Genomic DNA, 22993 nt, shown 5'->3' on the forward strand with positions numbered 1-22993 from the left:
TATCATTGGCTTGCACCTCTCTTGGGGGATCAGGAAGTCAGTGGGAGGTGCAGCCCAGTTCTGTCACTTTGCCTTTTGCAGCCAAAGGCGTGTTGGTGCTGTGCTGGCATCGTGGGACAGCTGCCCTAACCCACAGACAGCTCAACCGGTGGCACTCACTTGGGAGAAAGCAAAGGGGAATCCTTAATCTGTGGATTATCTGGGGTATTAGATGGGATGATCCTCAAGCGTATGAAATTCTTTAATGCATTTTTTCACCGTGGAACAATAGAGGAGATTTCTCTTCCCACTCCACTTAGCCTGTTTCTGTGACAGACTCAGCTTTGTGTCCCTGCCATATTCTCTTAAAAGGTTTCACTCGGAACGAAGGGCCGCTTGCAAGGGAGCAGGCAACTGCTCAGCAGCGGGCCTCCCGAGCCAACTTTGGCAAGAGCACCCACAGACCTGAGTGCTGCTGAATGAAACTCCCAGGTGCTTTTGGAAAGTTCTAGATGCTTTCAGTCACTTCATTCAGCTCTGATGCAGCCAAGGTGCCAACTTCCCTGATCTAAACACCACTTTAGTTTATGGTTTTATTTAATAATTTGTTTTAAAAGTATTATTTTTGGCATTTTGATTTCCTTTTGCAAATGAAACCAGTGATAATTTATCTTCTCATATGATCCTGCTTTTCTTGTGAGGAGCAGAAAGTAGCTAGAGCAACCAAGAGGCACAGAGGAAAACAGCCTTTGTTTTCACCGACTCCTTTGTTCCCCAAAGGCCACAGGCTGATTGTGGGTTAAGAAGAAATAGAGCAATTTGGGATTATTCACAGCTAAACCAGAGTTATCCTCACGAGCTGATGATATATCATCATATATTACAATCCCACAGATATGAATTTGGACTGGGATTATGGAGGCAAAGTTCAGCAGAACTGGCAAATAATTTACAGTGTGAAATGATTGTCTTTATTGAAGAACGTCACCACGCCGACAGAGGAATTAGGGCAAATAAGCCTGGGTGATTTATAGGTTACCACAGCAGTTGACATTGAAGGAGGCGGCAGCAGTCTGGGTTTTATCTGCTTCCCGAGACACTGGGATATGTGGAAAGTAGCTAGAGGATAATTTTGTTGTTGTGAAGGGTGTGCTACTGACCCATGGCAGTGGATGCACCTGCAGTAGCATGCCCTCTGCAAGCCGACCAGTGCAGGCCCTGCGCAGGCCCACCAGCACCACAGGCACAGCCGGGCACTGCCCCCCACCTTAGCTGTGCTTGGAGGTGCTTCGGTGGGACACACACACTTGTTGATTTAAGGGAGAGGTCTCGCTTTGCAACTCCATGCTCTTCTAGGTTAGCAACCATATGTAATGACCAACACCCAACATGGAAGGACATCTCAGTGTAATTGGAAAAACAAATTCCTTGCGCCCTTCTGCAGGAAAAGATAATGTGTAAAGCCATTACAATGCACCTCTTCTGAGAGGGCCACAAAGATGATTAGAGGGCTGGAGCACCTCCCCTATGAAGGGAGGCTGGAGGAGCTGGGCTTGTTCAGCCTAGAGAAGAGAAGGCTGCGGGGGCACCTCGTTGCAGCTTTCCAGTACCTGAAGGGAGCATACAAACAGGAGGGGATTCAACTTTTTAAAAGAGGAGACAATGGCAGGACAAGGGGGAATGGATTAAAGCTAAAGGAAGGAAGAAGGAATTAGATATTAGGGGGAAGTTTTTTACAGAGAGAGTGGTGAGGGGCTGGAACATGCTGCCCAGAGAGGTGGTGGATGCCTCATCCCTGGAAGTGTTCAAGGCCAGGTTGGATGGGGCCCTGGGCAACCTTGTGTAGATCCAGGCCTGGAGGTTGGTGGCCCTGCCTGTGGCAGGGGGGTTGGAGCTCTATGATCCCTGAGGTCCCTTACAACCCATGCCATTCTATGATTCTGCTCCTTCTAAGGACAGAGACTGAAACAGTAATAAATAAAAATTACACAATTGTGGATCACTTAGGTTCCTGAGGACCAAGGTCCCCACACAGGTCTTTGCCAGGCACCTTGTCAGGCCCCTCATATCTCTGGTCATGGTGATTTTCATTGCTGTTAAACAGAAGCCAGGGGAGATGTTTTACAGACAGGGGAACTGCATGTTCAGGTTGTGAAACCGCTGAAGATACAGGGAATAAAGAAGGGCTGAAAGAAGTGACTGCTTGGCCCACTGAAAGCAGGTGCTGCTCGGTGCTGTGCTCAGAGTGGTGGGTGGAAGGAGTTGTCTCGTGCAAAGGTGGTGGAGATAGTGTGGGTGAAGCAACGAGTGCTTGCTGCTGTGTCATGGGGTCACACTTTCCTTCCCTATTGAAAAACCCGCGCTGTTTGGGCTGTGTGGAACAGGACCTCCAAAACCAGAATAAGCCACAAACATGATGCTCCATAAATTACTTTTAAAAATCTTTTTAATGAAGAAATAATTCCATTCCAAAATATAGACACACAATTAAATAGTTTAATCACTTCAAAATATAACATGTCCCCAGTAGGTTCCAACACACACACACAAAACAATACTTAACAGCAATACAAAAAACCCATACAATAGCAGTTCTGTTACAATACCAATGAATATCGTGACATCTTTAGTGTCTCTGGATCTGTCTCAAGTGGTGTCAAGTACAGTAGTTTTTAAAAATGTCTTACAGTTAGTAGCCTCAAGATGTAACTCTTCCTACTTTTTTTTTTTTTTAATTTTTAACTTTTTTTTTTTGGTTCAAAGGTAAAAATGCCCTTTTGCCTTCAGGACACGGTGGAGTGCTTGTTGTTCACAGCTCCGTCTGCTGAATTGAACCAACGCGATCACAGCAACCCGCGGTTGCGATATTTACAAGGTCTATCTACAGTAATTGCCAAGAACCAATAAGGATGGGAGAAGATGACCGAAAGTAAAGGTGGACACACTTATGATAAATTATGATGCAACAATTTGGCTCATGCATATAAGAAAATACATATTATATCACAACAAAGGCCACACACCTTTTTATGCAGTTTAGTTAACATTACTACTTACAGACAACCCATTCTCCACCTTCGCTTTGGACATTCAAGGACCCTACACATCTTCACATCCCTGTCTCCTGATTCCAAACCACTGGTTTCCCTCCAGTGACAGCAAAACCACCCCGAGTTTTGACTGCTGTGGTGGGCCATCGGTAGTTAAGAAAAGACCCCCCCACCAGGGACCTCTTCTGTAACTGTTTGTTTTAATGACCGCAAACCACAACCAAAATAATATTCAACGAGCAGACAAAGACCAGCTGGGCAAAAATGCAGCCAGCTTAACAGTTGGAAAATGCTTAAAATAGATATTTGGAGAGCCAAGTAAGAGGTGCTTCATTTCAGAGCTCTGGGGCGTAAGGGACCCAGAGCTCTGCTGGGGATCACCTTGTTGACACCTGCCCGAGAGAAAGGCGCTTGATCTGTCAGTTTGTTTCCTTATTCCTAGTCCGGAAGCCCTTGCAATGGATTTATTCTATTGCCTCTATTTTAAGCATAGCGATAATGAGCACGCAGACATGAAGATGACAGGAGGGATCTATTACTCTGGGTACAGTTCAACATGACATGGGTTGAATTAGTCAGCCATTGCGCGTAGCTGTGTTCTAGCTTGTTATATCTCTGTTCAGGAAATGTTTGCCTGGAATCCTGAGCTGACAGCATCATCTACAGCTTCGCTGGAGTAGCTTTAAACATGGAGTGCTAGGCACTAGTGGAGGCTCACCCATTCCTGAGAGGAGGTTGGAGGAGGGGGCGTTGGAGGATATGGTGCCTGCCTTGCCCGGATGGCACATACCCCCGGAGCAAAGACCAGTGATTGCAAAAATGAAAAGCTTAAATGAAGCTGTCATCTGGACACCTTAGTATGCATTTGGGTGTCTGAGACCAAGCGCAGATATGCCAGGAGATGCGGACAAGGGATCTGCATACATGGTAATATGGTATGAGAGTGAAAAATAGCAGCAGCTCTTTCATACAGCTACTCATTCCCTAACACACAGTGCCCAGGGAAAGAGCCACGAGCCTGGAGAGGGCATGCAAACAAGTGGACTCACTGGGTCGGGCTACACAGCAATCTCACGTACATACGGCAGCGCACATCCACGTCACCATGAAAGCGAGGACACACGAACCCTGTTAACCTGCTCGAGATGGGTATCGCATCACGTGCTGCAGGCGAACTGTGCTGGTGTGAAGTATCTGCATGGAACACTACTGTTCTTCAGGGCTGTCAGACGGTGTCACTTCAGGTCAGCCAGCCGCCAGCAGCCGCCATACTGCCTTACGGCCGTAACGTTACGCTAGCGCAGAGGCCGCCCCGAGCTAACACCCTGCGCTTCTCAGGAGGGCTGCGCAGCCGCCATGCTGCTACCGCCCAGCTTCTGGCCTAGCTGTTCCTGGCCTGGCTCTGATTTCTCTGCACAGCAGCGCTACCTGCCGCACAGGTGTCGTCTCTATTTCCAAACAGCACGCTGCGGGGAGGGGGTTATAGCCGGTGCGTGGCAACCCCTGCGCTCCAGAGCAGCTGTAGGTGTGTAGTCATGGCAGAGCGAACACTTTTTAGCTAGCGGAGTCACGGCCCAACCCCAAACAGCCAGGTTAAGTCCTGAAAACGCCTTGAAAAACCACTAACCCGGACAAAACTCCAATTCTGTACCTGTGTGTCTGTCGGTCCGAAAGAAACCCACCGCTTTTCTTGTGCTTTTCACCGATAGCAATTTCTCCATCCAGCTCCGAAAGAGTCTCACCACACATTTCCAAGAGTGCATGCAGAACATCTGGTGGCTGGCTAAGGCAATACACATTTGGAAATCAAAAGAGAACAGTTGCAAGCGCACTTTAAGCCTGTACATTTAAAGCTGAAGGCCTCGAAAATAATGTAACGGGGTGGGGGGGGGGGAGGGGGGAGTAGGAGGGGCAGAGAGATGGAAAGAGCCGGTTTGTCGAACACATGCTTACTAAAGCTAAAACATCAATGAAACGATACCATGGAGGATTATACGTAACATCAGTCAGTTCAGGGATCTTATGGCACCTGTGGTTTATAAACAGCTTTAGCAACGAGTATTTCAAAACATAGTTCACAGTTTTAAGAAGATCTGTGCTGATTTAAAAACTAGATTCTATATTATTTGAATGTCACCTTTTGTATATGATATCTATTTGGAAAAAAAATATTTACACTAACTTCTATGGCTGATTTGTTAGATTATTTTGAAAGAAACATTCCTAAGTTACACATTAGCCCTAAATTAGAGAGGTTTTTTTATTAGTATTAATTATATCATTAATTATTATCATTTTAGTACATTTTGTGTAAGTCTTAATCGAAAGACTTGCAATCAAATTGCAAATGTAGTCTGGTACTTTGTTCTTTTTTTTTTGGGCTACTAGATATATACACTCAGGAGTATCATCATTCAGTGTTAAATGCATAATCGTAGCTTTTAATTTCTTCTGTGGAAAAAATGTACAGCGTATAGTAAACCGATCTACTAAAATCTCAAAGTATTCAGAAATCAAATTTCTATCTATAAACAGTATTGTCATTGTAAACTGAACAGGTTCAATATCATGTGCAAAGGGTTTACGTGAGTTATTAATACCGCCATCCTTTGTAACAGCAGTACGTACGTCAGTCTGTTCTCCTCACCGGTAATGAGCCATGTTACAGAAGATGTAGCTAATATAAGTTAGCTTGAAACAAAAGTCTTGTTGTCAAAAACACACATCTACAAACTACAACTCTTAGAACGAAAGTACTGTGCTACAGTCCTCAGAACTTAGTTATGGGGTTATTTTTTTTTTGTCAAGAGACGTTGCACCTCTTGGTTCCACTCTTCTGTGAAGTTTGCAGCCGAGTTGTCTTCATCGTCTGTCCGAAAGCAGCTCTCCTCATCATCAGTTCTTACGTAGCTTTCGTTGTCTGTCTGACTGCAGCTTGCCTGTTGAGAAAGGTTTTGGGAAAGTTTTTTAAAAGGAGTGCTGCACCCACAGAGGCAGAGCAAGTAAAGCATCTGCCTGCCCCACTGCTGAGAGAAAAGGAGGAGCCGGCCAGTTCCTGTGGTTATCCCTGGAGGAGTTAAAAGTGTGAAAAAGCTGCTCTGCCTAGGAGAACCTTTGAGCTGTAAACAGAAACTTTAAGGGCACTTGGGAAGTGGGGAACTCTTCATACAAGGGGTGAGAAGACTGCTGCCTGCTCTGCTGCGGGACCCTGAGGTAACAGAGTCTGCACTGGCACAGATCTGCAGATGCCCCTGTCCTCCCTTCTGTTTTACCCTGCCAGGTTGCTCTGCAAATTCATCCTAAAGGCGCTGTTTGCACATCTGACCTTTCGGAGTTAAGGAGCAAATCCCTTTTCTCCTAAACTACCTCAAGACAGAAACCCAATCTGCCAGTTTGCAATGCATGAGGTCTGACCATAACAGCATAAAAAGCCAAACCCTACAGATGTGAATTCTTCTCTGCTCATTTCAGGCAGAAAGCTGGTCTGCACAATGAGAAATGAAATGCAAATTACTTCAGCAAAAAAGAGTTAAATTAAAGTCCATGAATGAATGTGATGGGTTGACCTTGGTTGGAGGCCATGTGCCCACCAAGCCACTCTATCACCCCCCCCCTCATCAGGACAGGGAGGGGAGAAAAATAAGATGGGAAAAAACCTCACAGGTCAGAACAAAGGCAGTTTATAAAGCAAAAGCAAAGGTCATGTGTTGAAGCAAAGGAAAACCTAAAGTTTTATTCTCAACTTCCCTCCCATCAGCAGGTGATGTCCCACCACTCCCTAGGAAGCAGGGCTTCAGTACACATAGCAGTTGCTCCGGAAGGCAAACATCGTAGTAATGAATACGCCTGCTGCTCCCCCTCCTTCTCACTTCTATAGCTGGGCAGATGTCCTGTGGTATGGGATGTCCCTTTGGTCAGCTGGAATCAGCTGTCCTGGCTATGTCCCCTCCCAAGATCTTGCCCACCCCCAGCCTATGGGTGAGAGGAATGTTGGAGAGACAGCCTGGATGTGTGCCAGTGCTGCTCAGCAGTGGGCACCACACCGGTGTGGTACCAACACCTCGCTGGCTACCGACACACAGCACAGCACTGAGAGGGCTGCTCTGGGGAAAACCAGCTCCATCCCAGCCAGAACCAATACAATGAAGAAAGGTCAGGTAGTTTGGCTTGCTGCTGCTTCTTCCTGACACCATTTGGTTCTATTGATTATTCAAGCCCAAACCCTTCCATCCACCTGGAATTCCTTAACACCTAAGCATGCCAAAGGCTATGGTGATCTTAATTTAGTATCTCCTTGGTTGAGCGGTTACAAAAGACCTGGCATGAGCATTTTGCTCATAAATGGAAAGGAAACCTGCACCTAATGAAAGGTTCATAAAAATTTCCTGAGGTACATTTTAAACAAGCATTTTTTACAAATCAGACATGGATCTGGACTGCTCAGCTCTGCAAACTCGTTTGTAAATCTTGGTATAAGGAACGTCTGCTTTTCACAATCCGGCCAAAAAAATGCAAACAAAAGGCATGGAAAAGGGTAGTACTTGGCTGCCTGAGACTCATGGTTACTGAATCAAATTCAGGATTATGTAAATATAGGTACACTTGTATTTCTTCATCATTATAAACCATGGGAGCCAAGTAAGAGTGGCTTGTGAAACACTGGGTGCATTAAGATGCATTGAGAGTACTGCTAAGTATTTGGGTTTGCTTTGAATCTTCTGGATAAAGTCCTTCTCTTTGGTTGAGAGTGGAGAAGGTTCTTCTGAATTCTCTCAAGGCTTCTCTCTGTTCCACAGCCAGTGTTGGACTAGAGAGATTTTCCTACACAAAATTATGCATGCTAATGAACCTTGGAGCTCTGAATTCATTGCACCATTTTGGAAATGCCTGAGTTAATTCCAAATTAAGACTCATATGTCTTTTCATGTTATAAAACTGTTTCTTGACCTTTTCTGTAACTTTTTTGTAACACAGGTTCTTTTCTGTTACTTATCATTCAGCAATTTTCAAAACCCGCCCCTATCACTTGTGTAATTTTAGAATTAAATTCAAAAACATAAAGCTGCCTCTTCCCAGTTAACTTGGTCACAGTTCTTTTACAGCTTTTTTTTTTTACGCCTACATGCTAAGAAGAGGAGGACTTAAGGAGAAAAATAAAGACAAACCCCAAAATATAGCTGAGTGAATGTAGCAGACATTTTTGAAAATTACTGGGCTGCCAGCCTGCTGTTGTTTTCAAATGAAATGGTCCACATAATGCTCTTTTTTATCTATTTATTCAGAAAAAAATCCTAAAAGATAACACAGAATCAGTTGGTTGTGCTAGTAGAGTGTGACATGGATGTGAGCAGTTCACCTACTGCCTGTATCCTGCTTCTTCACTGACTTAGGAGGGGATGCCCATCACTGCAAGGGGATGCCCAGAGAAGTGGTAAAATTTCTATCTGTGGAGGTTTTAAAGCCTTCTCTAGAGAAAACAATGGCTGACGTGGTCTTGTGTTGGAGCTAGATCTGCATCGGGTGGGACACCCAACCAAATGGCCTCCCAAGGGTCCAACCACGTACATCTCTGTCATCTCCTGAGCTCCCAGCATGAAGCCCATGCAAGGAATGAACTGCAGTGCCTGAGCTTTAAATACATCCAGCCAGCTCTGCCCTGCAGTGTTTAGAGCCTTGCAGCTGTATAGAGACCAGGACACAGCTGGGAAATGTGACCTCAGGCAGTGGACATGGCAAATCTGACACCCACACATCCATTAACTGTGGGCCAGTGACCCGACTTGCACCCTGGGCTACGGACCCTGCGTCCCCATCTTTCCCAAACAGCAAATGGCCAGGTCCCTGTCACAAAAGGCTGAAAATGTCCATGACCCCACTAGCTCCAAAATCTTATTTCCTTCCTAGAAAAAAAAGAGAGGTGCAGAACAACTGTATCTTCACTGCACTTCACAAGAATCGTCAGTGTGTTTCAGCTTAACCAACAGCCCTTCTGCCAGCAGCACACCGGGCGGGTTGGACTGACCACACCATCACCCTTGGCAAGATGGGTTTTATCCCCTGACATCTGGCAATATTCCTAAACTCTGCTGGCAGACATGAAAAAGAGTTTTGAGAAAAAGGGAAAAGATAAGAGAAACCTGAGTTCTCAGTAGGACTGGAGAAACAGTCAAGCTGAATATGTAATCTTTTAAACGGCGCATTCTTACAAAAAAGCTGAGGGGGTTTGGAGCTTTCATGTTTGAAACATTTCCTCCTGCTTCCATACCTACCAGTCAGTCACTTTTGCAATGGAAAATGTCACCCACTGCCCCAGACCAATTTGCACTAAGGTTTTATGTGAGTGAAAGAGTTTGGAGTAGGAATGGACTGGAGACTTTAATTGAAATTATTGAACGTTTTTTGTCAAGATGGGGGAAACTTGATCAGAGTTTAAAAAATTGGAAACCAAACCTCTAATAAAGACTCCTCCCTGCACCCCCTCTTGGTTGATGCCTTAGGTCTGACTTTTACCAGCTTTTCACACCTCCTTTTCTGTTATAATAATGCATATAAATGAATTGGACATGACCAGTTAAGGCGTTGCTATGCCAACACTGAGAAAGCGTTGCTTTAGAAAATCTAGGGAACTGTAGGTCTTGTGAGAGCATGTCCACTCCAGCTTTTAACTGACAACGACAACTTTTGAGCCACTTTTAGAGATGTAGGCTTTCTGCTCCTGTTGGTCATCCTTGGTAAAAAAAGATGACTGCTATCAGGGGAATAAAGGCAAAAGAACGTCAAAGTTGCACCTTCACTTATTTTCAGGGTCTGCCTGGAGCCTGCTGAATACAAGCTGAAATTCACTCTGTTAGTCTATTAAACATAAACCCAGTGGTACTGAAGTACAATTAACATAATAAGTAAACTGGAAACATGATTAAATGATGTTTTATGTATTACTGGAACCACTTGCTGTCTTGGGAATTTGTTATACTAGATGTTATTTCAAAGTAAACCAAAATCATAGTACTTTTAAGAATCCAAATGTGAACAGAATGCAAAAAGCTTTAATCAGATGACATCAACACCGCTTGTCCATGACTGACAAATGAGGAAATGAACAAAAATCTGTGGCTGGCCATCACAGCAATATCACTCATATGAAGCTGCAATGAACTGGTCTCCTTTCCCCCACCTTTCTTTAAGTAAGCACAAAATGTAAGACCATTGCAAGATAAACAAGTCGGTTGGCTTTCTACTCTGTAAGGCCATCTAGGTCCTATAATACTGACTATATTTGCATCATAGAATCATAGAATGGTCTAGGTTGGAGAGGACCCCAAGGATCACAGAGCTCCAACCCCCCTGCCACAGGCAGGGACACCAACCTCCAGGCCTGGATCTACACAACGTTGCCCAGGATCCCATCCAACCTGGCCCTGAACACCTCCAGGTCCCGGGCATCCACCACCTCTCTGGGAAACATGTTCCAGCACCTAACCACTCTGTAAAGAGCTTCCCCCTAATATCTAATCATATCTAATGTCCTTCCATTGTCTACTCTTTTAGCAGTTGCTAAGCTTCACACAAGAACCCAATGCAAATGGTGTTTAGACATTGTGACTGGTACAAAGTATTTTAGGTTTCATTTTCTGAGGCCATGTAGTACTAGTATCAAATAAAGCACACAAAATATGATAGTTTTCTCTACTCACCAGAGAGAGAATCTTGAGATTAAGCCATGCTTAACATGTGTAGACAAGTGTATCACAGTGTACTGTAATACAGAGTTTGCTCTGGTGGATATAGGTGAAATGCCAAGTTCACCAGTTTTCCTTGCTAATTTCAGGGTTTCACAGCTGGTGGGAATGTTCCAGCCTTTGGTACTGGCTGAAGAGCTCCTGCCGGAGCCAAAATGAGTTTTGCTGTGGAATTAACTAGAGCACAATGCTTTCAAAAATGCATTCAAAAGGCTTTGAAAGCACCCGGGAGGTGAGATAGCAGCTGTCTCGGATCTCTGATAATTTGAGACAGGACAGGAACCGAGGCCGGAGGGCAGTATGCCCACACCCCTGCTTCCCCACATCATGGCTTCCTAATAAAAAAAGGAAACCTTGAATGGGATTGCCTGAGCTTTGTATTTTTAATGAAAAGGGTGGTTTTCCCCTTAATATTTCAAATAGTTTGTCTGAATGCTACTATCCTTTAAAGTCGTAATTATCCACAACAGTGATTAAATTCAGTTACATATAACATTTCCACTGTACACACATTGTTGTTGAAAAAATCTGTTTTCATGTGACCTGAACTATAACTGACAACTGCAACAAAACAGAAGAAAACTTATTTTTCTGGCAGCCAATGTTTAGGAAACTTTACACAGCTTATGTCTTTAACAAGGCTACTGAGAAAAATGGATGTAAGCTGAGGGGCAATGCTAGGAGAATTTTTATGAGCAGTTAGTCGGTGTTTATAGTTCTCTGGGTATTGCTGTTTATTTCCTTTTCACATCCATTCCTTCTGCTTTAGCTGCTAGAGACACCGAGGCAGATGCTACAGAAATACGTAACAGCTTTTAACATTGAAGACCAGCAGCTGCTTTCACAGGGTCCTCGCTTCAACATCCAAATTCTACTGTCATCAGAAGTTGCAAACCCCTCGAGTCAGGGTCAAGTTTTCTCAGAAAAATTGCCACATAAAAAAGGAGGCTTTCATCCCTTACTGAAATGCTGACACCTCTAAACAAACCGGGGCATAGGAAATGAATTCCCACTAAAGCTGCTGTGGGCTAGTTCACTGGCTTTGTTTATCTGCACAAGACGCTGCTCCCAACTTGAAGTGCCCACTTGATAGTTGGCCCTTTGGTCGCCTTTTGTTCTGGCTCTGAGGAAGAGACTCAAGAGTCAGACCCCTCTTTTGATTCCTCCTCCCCTTCTGGCCCTGTTACCCCACAGTTTGGTGTCACAGTGGGATGGACAGCATTGTCCCACTGCCATTGTCACAGCAGGGCACTGCACCCTCCTAGGAAGTCAGAAGTACAGAGTCCGCAGCTTCAGATGAGGCAAGAAGGAACCATGTGGTCTCCCATTTCCTGGGCAAATGTTCAGAGTAACAGGTTACTCCATAAAAATAGCCATTGCCTCTGTTTCTGAATAAACACACAGTCGCCGAACTTGGCACTAAACTCTGTGCTGCAACTGTGAGGTTGGCACGTGGAAGGAACATGACCCAAATATGGGCCAGCAGGGAATTTACAGACCTTCCTGCCTCATCGCTGAATCACCAGACTCTGGCTAGTAGCTGAGCATCTTGTACTTTGGATTGGGGCATTTCTGTTGTCAAGCAGCTGGCCAATTGCTTTCTGTTTGCCTAACTCCTGTTTCACAACCAGATGTTCTGGTGTCACCATAAATGATTGATTTCAGTTATCCTAGGAACACTAAAGCATTGTAAGGAATTTAACTCAGGTCTCCTGAAATATAATCTGATTCCTTATCCTCTGGAAAATGTTTCTCTGTACTGGCTAATATATTTGTCATCACCCCCAGGGATGAAAAGCTTGCGTTCTCACTCTTATGGTCAACAAAGGAAGAAGATAAGAAGGGTGGTGGCTTAACAGGAATCCTCAGGACTAGGACCACGTTTCAAAAAGATTCTTAGAAGTGATTTAGAGAGATTCCTAGGCATCCTAACACAGGTTAAAAGAAGAAAAAAAAAATCACCATCACATACACTCAGGCAGCACAAGGTGCACTGCAACTGAAACACACATGATGAATTCCAAATATTCTTCTAAATTGTAATGATACTTACTTGTGAGGAGAGAGAGAAGGATATTGCACTCAACTTTGCAAACTGACCTGTAGATAACAAAGGATAGAAAACAAGAAGATGACAAATTAAGCCAGTGAGCAGCCAGGCAGTGTATTATTCTGAAGAAAGCCACGCACAAGCTGGAAATAAAGGGTGCAATTACGGACCCAGAAAATAAACCCAATGAGAAGTGTCTTACACAACACATCCAGCAAAAGACTGTAACACGAACACAACTGGTAGCAGACGTGGGAAGATAAGCACTGTTAGCAGTTACACTTGTGCACTTAATGTGTTTTTTTCTGGTACAGATATTTGTTATTTACAACATGCTTCAAAAAAAGAGAGAGAAAGAAGCCTCTTCTGAGGTTCCCTGTCCCAGATTTCCCTGTGCATCTTAGGTACTCTGCTCATACTTTGATGCTAATTTAGAGTTCTGCTTGAAAAATCTTGCTTGGAGACAAGGTGACACCAAATAACAAGTGTGGGTTTGGACCAACCATCTCCCATGCTACACTACATCTACATGTTTTTCTAAATGTGCTGCTTTTACACCAAGTGAGACATTTAATAACATAAAAATGGTTACCATATTGTTACTGGGGTCACCATTCTGTAACCTTAGTGGGAGTTCCTCTTCGCAGGTTTTTTCAGCTGACAATTGCATTGCGATAGCTACAGCCACCAGCTTTTTTTTGGCTATCCAGATGAATGCAGTGTACATGTGAGTACAAATAGCAAAACAGCCTGTAATAAATTCCAATGGTTTGATGCAAAATGAGAATAGTTGACCTGGTCACCGTTCAATAGGATATCCTAAATAGAAATGTCTCAATTTTTTTTTTTGTCTTTGCAAGTGTAAAGTTGTGCCTTTGTCTTTAGAGGTTACTCAGTGATGCTAGTAGAAAAAGGAGTAGAATAGCACAGTGCCACAAATGAACTGCAAAGTGGAGAGAACAAGCCAAAGCCAAAGCACACGAATCAAGATCAATAGGTGACACTATCCAGCCAACTCCTAATCATCCTAGCGAGCCCTGCTGATGTAGCATCCATTCTTGTCTGCCTTGAACCTCTTCCCTAATTGAAAGGGCATCAGCCATACTGGGAAGGACTTCTCACATGTGGCATACCTGGGGTCTGTGGTTATCAACTAAAAATAGTTTCTGTTTACAAGGCACGACCTTGTCCCACTGCCATTGTCACAGCAGGGCGTCACAGCAGACCAAATCATTGCCTGATAGGAGCTGACAATCTCACAGAAAGTAAAGCATATAAGTACATCATGGAATTTCTTTGGAAAATGCTTGACTAGAATGAGGACTTTTTGTTCCCTCAGCAAATATATTTTGGAAAGAAAAAAAAAATCTTCTTCTCCCTCCCCCACTGGAAACAAATTGTGTGCAATAGGGAAGAAAGTTCAACTGGGCATAGTCTCGGCTGGTCTCTATAGAAAAGGAATTTTATTCTGACACTGACAGGGAGATTCCCTCCTCTTCTTCTGGGAATGTTGCTGGAAGGCAGTGGAAGAGCTCTATTTTGACTGAAGCAAGAGTAACACATGGTTCCACTGAGTGACATGTACAACTTCTATGATGCAATGAACACCCTTATTTTGCAGTGCACACGCACCCTCAATTCTGTGCATCTACAAAATCCTGGGTCACCTGTGAAACTCATGTAACACTGTTGCCATATATCACACTTCTATACTGTGATCAAAGTACAGTCAAATGGATCTATCGTTCTTTCTAGAGAAAATGGCATTTTTACCAGCAATAATAACAACATTTATCCTTTGATGCCTGGCAGCTGTTGCCATTGAGGCACTCCTTTATAACTGACAACTATTGTCCATCACATCAGTAGTACCTGCTCAACCTGTCAGAAGTTTAAAGGCTGTAATTTTTGCCATTTCCTATTTTGGATAAAAAATTGTGACAAACCCCCCACCAGTGTCACCCACTGTTGCCTCAGCAACTATTCTGTAACGACTCTGATTCTCTTGTCATGTCCTTAAAGACCTTTGCAACGAAAGGACTTTCGTCAGGCTGCCATGGGCATGTAGTACACCTCAGTAAACAATGACAAAAAAGCAGCTTACATCAACCTCCAAACTACCTGCAATTTTGATACAAGTCAATGAACTTTTTCAACATTAACTTATCCTAGCAGCTTTACTGAAAAGAAGACCAAAAGAGCAGCCATTCTTCTTCAGATTATGAGCTTGTCAGTCTCAGATTCTTCTCTCTAGAGTGACCTTCAGTAGGCACAGGAGAAAAACTACCAGAAGAAAAGGCTACAATTTGTCAGGCCCCAGCTATCAGTAGTTTAAAGAATTCCTGCCCTGAAGGTGCTCTGGAACCTCATTTCCATACACCTGATCTCTCAGTACCTGCTTTTTCCAACTCATTTTTTCCTTTTTCTAACTCATTTATACTTTTGGTCTCTGTTACATGCTGTAGTGATGAGTTCCAAATTTTAATTGGTCATCGTGTGGGAAAATAGTTACTTTTGCTTGCTTGAGCTCTTCTCCTAAATAACTGAATTGGGTGTTTCCTCCTACTGACATTACTACCAACACTGTAAGAAGTAATGAATTTTATATAAGGATGATCTGAGCCAGAATAGCTTAAAAACTGGCAATAGTCCATTACACCAGCCAGAAGTGGAGACCACACAGATGGGACAGGATATTTACAGAATTCCAGCTCCCCCTGGCAAACAGGCTTTTCTCAGACTCTTAAGCAAATGACCTTTGAAAACTTTCTCAGGGGGTGTTTTAAGAAAAATCCCTCGGCTTCTGTACACTAGTTGCTTGTTGAATACTTGGTCATCTGAGATGCAATTCACTTCAGACCCTTCCCTTCCCTTCCAGATTCTGACAATGACACAAAGACTACACTTGAGTAGAGAAACCATAATGAATGTTTTCTGCTTCTGGAGAAAAAAAAAATCAAAATACAGCAAGAGCTTCACCTTAACACCACTAACCAGCCTCTATGGTATGGAGTACTGAGGTCTGAGTAGATTGTAGGCAGTGGCAGAGAACAAGCTCAGAGCCCACCTGATGCCCTGGTAAGCTTAAGGACTATGCTTGTGTGCCTCTGGCAGTGTGGTCTTCCTGGAGATGCACAAAGGCTACAGGTATGCCTGTCTGGAAGAGAACAGCAGTTTTGGGAATGTGACTGCTCTAGCAACTGAGAAGAGATCATGCCTTGGCGCTCCTGTGGTGCATTATGGTTTCTCCATACCTATGCAGATGTATGGGCATCTTGTGTCCTTCTCTCACCTGGTATGCCTCATCCTGCAGCTTCTGCTTCAGGTACTCCTCCATCTTCAGTTCATTCTCCAGCTGGCGGACAGAGTCGTTCTCATAATTTTCATCATCTGCTCTGACATAGGGGTCTCCATCTTCTGTAACCCTAAAGACAATTATTAATAAATAGCCCCCTGAGATGAATAACATCCAGAGTCAATAAAGCTTCCCTTTATTGTAAGCTATGAGAAGAGCAGGATACTTTTTTTTAGTCCAGCCATATGCTAAGTTCTGGCCTTCGTTGTTTACAGAGCTCCCTACAATCCAACCATGAAGCTATCCCCACTCGGATTTAGGCATTGTTTTGGTAATCAAATAGTTGAGAGGGAGAGAGAATATTACATGCAGGTACCCACATGTCACTGCGGATGGAGCCGGTGGCAGCAGCACTGTGGATGTACCCGGGCTTCCGGGCATGGATCTGCGCGAGGAAAGCCTTCTCAGACGTGGGGGATGGAACAAGGTCATCAAAATGAGTCCGTCCAAATTCAGAATCCACATTGCTCTCTGTCTCGCTGCCCACTTCTGTGAAGCCAAGGGTGACACATGGTTCCATTCAGTTTTCACAAGAGTAAGTATACCTGCCTGCTTCTCTAAGCCTTCCTCTGCCCTTCCAACTTAGAATACCACCTCCTCACAGAGGCAGCATTTCATTTCCTCCTTGTGGTAGGACAGAATAGTGAAGCTTTCCCTGATCTTGGTTATTAGGTAGGATATTTTTATAAGAATACTACAGACTGTGTTTTACAACAGGTCCTATATGTTCTATATTGAATGAAATACCTAAAGAGAGCAATCTCACTCCATGTGGAACCACAAACAAACTTCTTAAAGTTTTCACTGTATCCAGCTGCACCTCTACATTCATGGCTTTCAGACCTGAGAGTTGTTACTTGGGAATTTATTTTTTCCAAAAGCATAAAAAGCTTTGAAGACACACTGCACCACTTTTTTTTGTTGGCTTATATTTTCCTACCTCCCATTTTTTCATGTGTATGTGAAATCTCAATGTGGAGACTGTCTGGTCTCATCAGCCTCACTCACCAGAGTTTAGTTCTTTTACCAAAGAAGACATGGTGTTGGTGATTGAATCTGCTGCCACCAGCAAATCATTTCTTAAGTTTCGTCTTGCACCTGAAGCAAGAGACAGACAAAGCACAAAACACAAGGTTAATACTCTTCACAAGACATATGTTTTCCTGCTGAAAGCAGTTTTAACCCTGCTGAAAGCTGCCATTGTGGTGGCTCAGGGTATCAAAGTCCTTATGAGGGACACGTGCGGAAGAGCTCTCTGCAGAATGGCCTTATTTACTTATGCTGTATGCAAGAGCAGAGGCCTGCCCTCATGCTTCATTTAATCATAATGCCAGATATGTGGAGATTATTCATTGCCATCAAGCTTGCATTTGCACAGTGACACCAGCAGACCAGGCCTGGAAGATTAAATCCAGCGTGAACTCATTTAAAATGTCTGTGGGGGAGGAGGGAAGAAATGAAGTGTTTTCTCTAAGTTCCCACAGCTCTGTTTAATGACACTATTATTGCCAGGTATTTGCCAGATAATTATGGCAAATGTTGAAGAAACATACTTGACCTCATCAAGACTGATACGGAATTTTCTTCACTGCTCCCTCTCAGCCTCTCCTGCAGCTCAAGGACTTTCTTGTATATTCCATAATTTACTTTTTCTCTCTCTCTCTCTTTTTTATTTTTTTAATAAAGGAAACACTATTGCCTCTTTTAAAAGCCTCAGGCTGCTTTTAAACTCTTTCTAATAATGGATCTAGAAGTGCTTCCCTGCTGAATCTGGCAATATTCCCTTAACCATCAATCATGAAAGATTCTTGTGAGCTGCATGAAATACCCCTTGCCTAGGAGCAGGCTGTGGGTAATGCGTGCTTAACTCACTCAGATCCAAAACATAGTTCCCATTGTAGTTGAATAATCAATATATTCACAGAATCTCTAATTTTCCAGACTAGATCATTGACAGGAACTGGAAGGATTCAATTGCTGTGGATTGCTTAAAACTGTCTGAATGTAAAAAAAAATCAAACACTAAAATAAATACATGTATTAAAGAAACTCCCCAAATCCTAAAGAGTTTTTTTTTAAAATAATATATTCATTAGCTAATGGTTACTGGAATGTCAACTAAATCTCTCTCTTGCACACACATACACACACTCAGCCAGCCATTCCCTTTCTAAAACCATCTCAATTTGCTGTCTCTGAACTATTGCAACACTATGGAAGAGAAAAAAGAAAGCCAAGAGAAACCATGCCTTAACCATGGCTTGTCTGCACGATGTATATATAGACAACATGGGAGGGAGCTGTAAATCTCAGCTCATACTCCGCCTTCCCCGCCCCACCAAAGTCGTAAGTCAAGATGTGACAGAAGGGCTGGCTTCAAGTTCTTTGGGTTTGACCTTTCCATCTAGAGAATATGGTAAATAATGGCACAAAGATAGATATTTATCAAACACAGCAGGTTTTGAATGTGATCACTTGCCTTTTTGTATGGCTTTTTCTCTTGAACCGAACACATTTATATACTTAAGGAGCATTTGCCTGAGGCAGCCTTAGTATTATTTATTTCATTGTGGCCATTACATTATTTGTCTTACTCCTAGCTCTGGAAGAAACTGTCCTATAACAGCAGAGGGGTTAGGGGCCTACATTATTGCCTGGCTTGATTTTTCATTTTTTTCAAGAAGAAAAATTCACCCTGTCTCTTTTGCCCCAGAAAATGAGATACCCCACACCCTGTTATGTGACAACTAGGAATTATGCCTTGGTAAAAGGGGTTCAGTGTATGAATCCATACTTCAGTAGCAAGTTGTTGACTGCACTACAGATTCAGCCTTGCTCTAAGATTCACACAGACACAACTGCCATGAAAATCAAGGGGAAAGGTGCATGAGAAGGTTGGATTGGGCTCCTGGGAACAAACACTCACACTGTATAGCAGAGGAACTCCTGAGCTCTAGGGAAACAGGGAAAAAATGTATTCATATGAAAGAACTGCAGTGATGTAAATATTTTAGAAGAGGGTCAGTTAGAAAAAGAAGGAATGTTTCTTCATTTAGATCACACAGACTATTTACTTTCTTTAGAATTCAACATAATAATTTAATCTCTGGCCTTAGAAATTCAAAATGGTTTAAAATTTATTGCTACTCAACAGGAAAGTGGAAGGAGGAGTGAGAAACACAGTGCAGCCTATGGCTGTTTTCTGAATTGCGAAGGAAAGGTTCACCTAGACTTGCAGGCTCGATTCTTACCTAGTCTAGCTGTACCCTTCTCAAGAGGTCCAAAGCAAAAGGACAAGGGACAACAGTCACAAGTTGCATCAAGGGATGTTCCAATCAGATACAAGGACAAAAAAATTCATGCTGTAAGCATGGTCACACACTGGAACAGAGGCCACGCCAGAGGAAAATTCATGCCAGGAGCCATCCACAACTCAATGGGTTATGGTCCTGAATGGTCTGATCTCACCTTGAAGCCCTCTTTTGTGGAGCAGAAGGACATGGTGACTTAAAAGCCCTTTCCAACTGAACTAATTCTATGATTGTTATCACCTATTCCTAGCAAGTCTTTATTTAAAACCAAACACACTGAAAACACCTTGCTGATGTCAACAGCAATTCTTTTTCTGGTTAACAGAGCACTGATAACTGGCCTGACCATCCTGCCTCAAAATTCCCTCTTCCCACAAACCCCACTAATTGACACCATTGTCCAGTTTCTGCCTACCTGATTATTTTGACAGCAAAGTCTGACAGCTGAAAAAGTTGATTTTTGATGGCAAAACACAGGTGGGATTCTTTTTTCTGTTGTTTTGCTTTGTTTCATTGCAAGCAACTCAGACGCTCAAGTTCATTTAGTCATTAACCACAAGAAATAACTACTCTTCAAACTGTCTCCAAGTACCTCAGAGAAGCTATTAATGGCACTTACTCTGTGCAAAGGCTTCCTGCACATCTCCTCCCACCCCGGTCAGAGAGTCCTGAGGTGCGTGGGTTGGGGTGGAGCAGGCAGAGGCAGACCTGATGGGCATTGGAATCGGCCGACTGATAGTGTGGCTGGGTGAGGAACGTGGGGAACCTGCACCTTGGGTCTGCAAAACAAGCACAAGGGGTTAAACAGGTCTTTGCAAAGCCCTCGCCTGCTGATCCCTCAGCTCAAAGGCATCGTGCTGTTTGTAGATCAGTTGGGTAATGTTAATTTTGCTAGAAGTATACTGAAGTCAGTGGTTAGCAGGCAGCAATGCTTCTGTACAGAAAAACAGTAAGTAGGAAAATATGAGTCAAGAACCGACTTCCTTTAAGCATGGGAAAATGTCAGGCAGCTACATTAAAATAGAAGAAGCAACCAAGTTAATAAACACCAAAGCAGAGACTTTCTCTCTGCCCTCTTCCCGCTCCCACTCCCCCATGTGTCTCGTGCATGTTTGACAAAACATAACCCATTCAGGCTGTGAGGAGGGGAAAGATGCTGGCACCAACGTGGCTTTCAGCCTGGGCAAGGACCAAAACAGCCCCTTTCATCAAGGCACTGCCTGAGAGCTGACCACAGCCATGCCCTCCACCTCCCTCCACCCCACACCCAACCCCTCAGCCACAAAACGTCTGACACTGGCAATAAATAATGCAGCTTTCTGCTTTTTATTCGAGGCTGGAGAACTATTTTAAGCCGCTATTAAATCATACACCATTAAACTGCTCACTCCACAGGATATATCAGGCATTCCCAAAACGCTGTGGGGATAGGGCAATATAAATTCCTGCTACGGGTTCAGCTGCTGGAAGTGAGAATGTTTTAACACCAGCCATATAAAATGACATGCTGTTAGCACCTCACAGTTAGTATCACTTAGCTGAAATTCAAGCTGACTTTACCAAATAGTCATTTTTACAAACGTAGCTGGGTGAGAGATACCCAGAGACGCAGTGCCCTCTTCAACCACTGCTCCAAACTCCCTGGAAACATGTATCCACTTAAGGAAAATCAAATACTGGAGCCCACACCAAACTGCACACAGCTTTTGACTGAAAACCTCTGTTTGGAAAATGCCAAGGATGGACATGGCTTGAGTCTTGTTAAAGGGGAGCAGCAACACATGTCTCTAACCTGAGGGTTGGTGTTTCCCTCACCCTGGGTTTACTTTGAGAATTCAGAAGGATTTCTCAACTCTTCCCATGCCATTTCTTTTGACTCCTGGAGTAGCTGCCACTACAGGCCTGATACAGTTTGGGAAATATATTCGAAAAAGACAAAAGAAGCCCACTGCAGGAGGACTGTATCATTGCCCTTGAGATTTTTATAAATTCCTGCCCTGGACCATAAATAATGTATCAGAACACTAAGCTATTTGTTCTTTTCTTCTATCAGCCCTTTCTGAGACAAGTTATCACCAGAGAGACATCAAGGGCAAATTAGTTTTATGAGGAATAAGCACATTACCAGTGGGAGAACGGAGGATTTAATACTTATAATTTCTTTAATGATCAGTTTTAGAACATTTAAATGATGGATGAAAGGGAAGTTGAATATAAAAGGGCCAGATGCTCTCCTGTTTCTGGTATCATCTGTATCCACTGCAGTGGAAATGCAGATCTCCAGTCCTCCAGAGGCAGGGCACAGATCAACCTGGAGACACTCCAAGGTCCTTGGAGATCACACCCCCTGCACATCAGGCAGGGGACCTGGAAGCTACAGCTATCTCCTTTCATGCTCCGATGGGGCATGCTCCATCCCCTGTGAAACAAATTTGTGAAAGAATTTCTGGTTCTCAGCTTCTTCTTTTGCTTGCCCTTTTTCCTTGGCTCCCTTTTGCCTTTGATCTTGGTTCTGGGGAACACCAACAACAGTGGGAACTTTCAGAGAAGAAGAGAAAAAAAACAGACAAAATTTGTTTCCTATAGTCAAGTCACATTTAAGGAATGAACTTCAGAATAGGCATCTTATTTACTAAAAATAACAGACGCCTGCCAGTACTTCTTTGCTGGAATTTTCCCACAAGAGCAATGTAAAAGCTGCTGCACACCAGTGCTCACCCTTGTGCCTGCTCTGCAGCTATGACTGAGAGCTTGTGTTTATGCTAAACAGTGCTCTCTTATCTGTAGCTTTCAGTGTTGGAACAAACTGTTTGGGAAGCACGGGGAGATCACAGAATCACAGAACTGTAGGGGTTGAAAGGGAGCTCGAGAGATCATCGGGTCCAACCCCCATTGAAACATTTGGAGTCCCTGGGCCAGTATAAAACCCCTCTTTTTATACTATCTGGGCAGTATCAGGCAGAACTGATGAACAGCAAGTTGAAATAGGAGGATATAAGGGAATGACTGATTTCAGAGAGGTGAATGCTTCAATTATATTTTACCCATCCAGATACACCTCAGCCCATGTTTATAGGAGTAAAGTGCTATTAGGATTGCATTCCTGCTCAGTGGTTATCAGGAGAAATACGGTCTTCATGGCCTGAAGTCTGCTATGACAATCTGTAGTGACTTCTTGGTAATCTCAGAAGAGAAATCAAGCACCAAATGGCTCCCAAACCTTAGCATACCACCAGCTGAGAACTGAACCATGATGAATGGGGACCTACCACGGCCACCACAAGTACTGGGAACAGCTTCAGCTTTTGTGTGGTACTTGGTTGTGGTTATCAATATCCTGCTTTCTAGGAAAACTTCCATGCATCTTACTCAATTCACCACCCCTAGTCAACCTGCTATGGATTTCAAGTTATCCCTTGCTAGGCAGGGATTGATTCCCCGCTCTCCAATGTCACGCACGCTTAGGATAAAAGGCTTGAAGTGAAACCCGGCTTTAGAGGAGCTGGCTC

General features: G+C 43.6%; 1 protein-coding gene across 2 annotated transcripts in view; it reads right to left on the reverse strand.

The window, feature by feature from the left end:
- Window positions 1-2413: 2413 nt before the first annotated feature.
- DTNA (dystrobrevin alpha) overlaps window positions 2414-22993 on the reverse strand; it is a 183513-nt gene continuing 162933 nt past the window's right edge. The window contains exons 18-23 of one of the 2 annotated variants that reach the window (XM_084260128.1): window positions 20104-20263; window positions 17182-17271; window positions 16494-16662; window positions 16111-16243; window positions 12822-12868; window positions 5805-5968 (exon numbers count right to left, since the gene is read on the reverse strand). In XM_084260128.1, the coding sequence (XP_084116254.1) occupies window positions 12851-12868; window positions 16111-16243; window positions 16494-16662; window positions 17182-17271; window positions 20104-20263 (570 nt within the window). In that variant the 3' untranslated portion in view covers window positions 5805-5968; window positions 12822-12850. Of the gene's footprint in view, window positions 5969-12821; window positions 12869-16110; window positions 16244-16493; window positions 16663-17181; window positions 17272-20103; window positions 20264-22993 lie in introns of both variants that reach the window. The other variant, XM_084260129.1, reaches the window with a different exon arrangement.

The sequence above is a fragment of the Gallinula chloropus genome, assembly GCF_964237585.1.
Source record: "Gallinula chloropus genome assembly, chromosome: 2".
NCBI lineage: Eukaryota > Metazoa > Chordata > Aves > Gruiformes > Rallidae > Gallinula > Gallinula chloropus.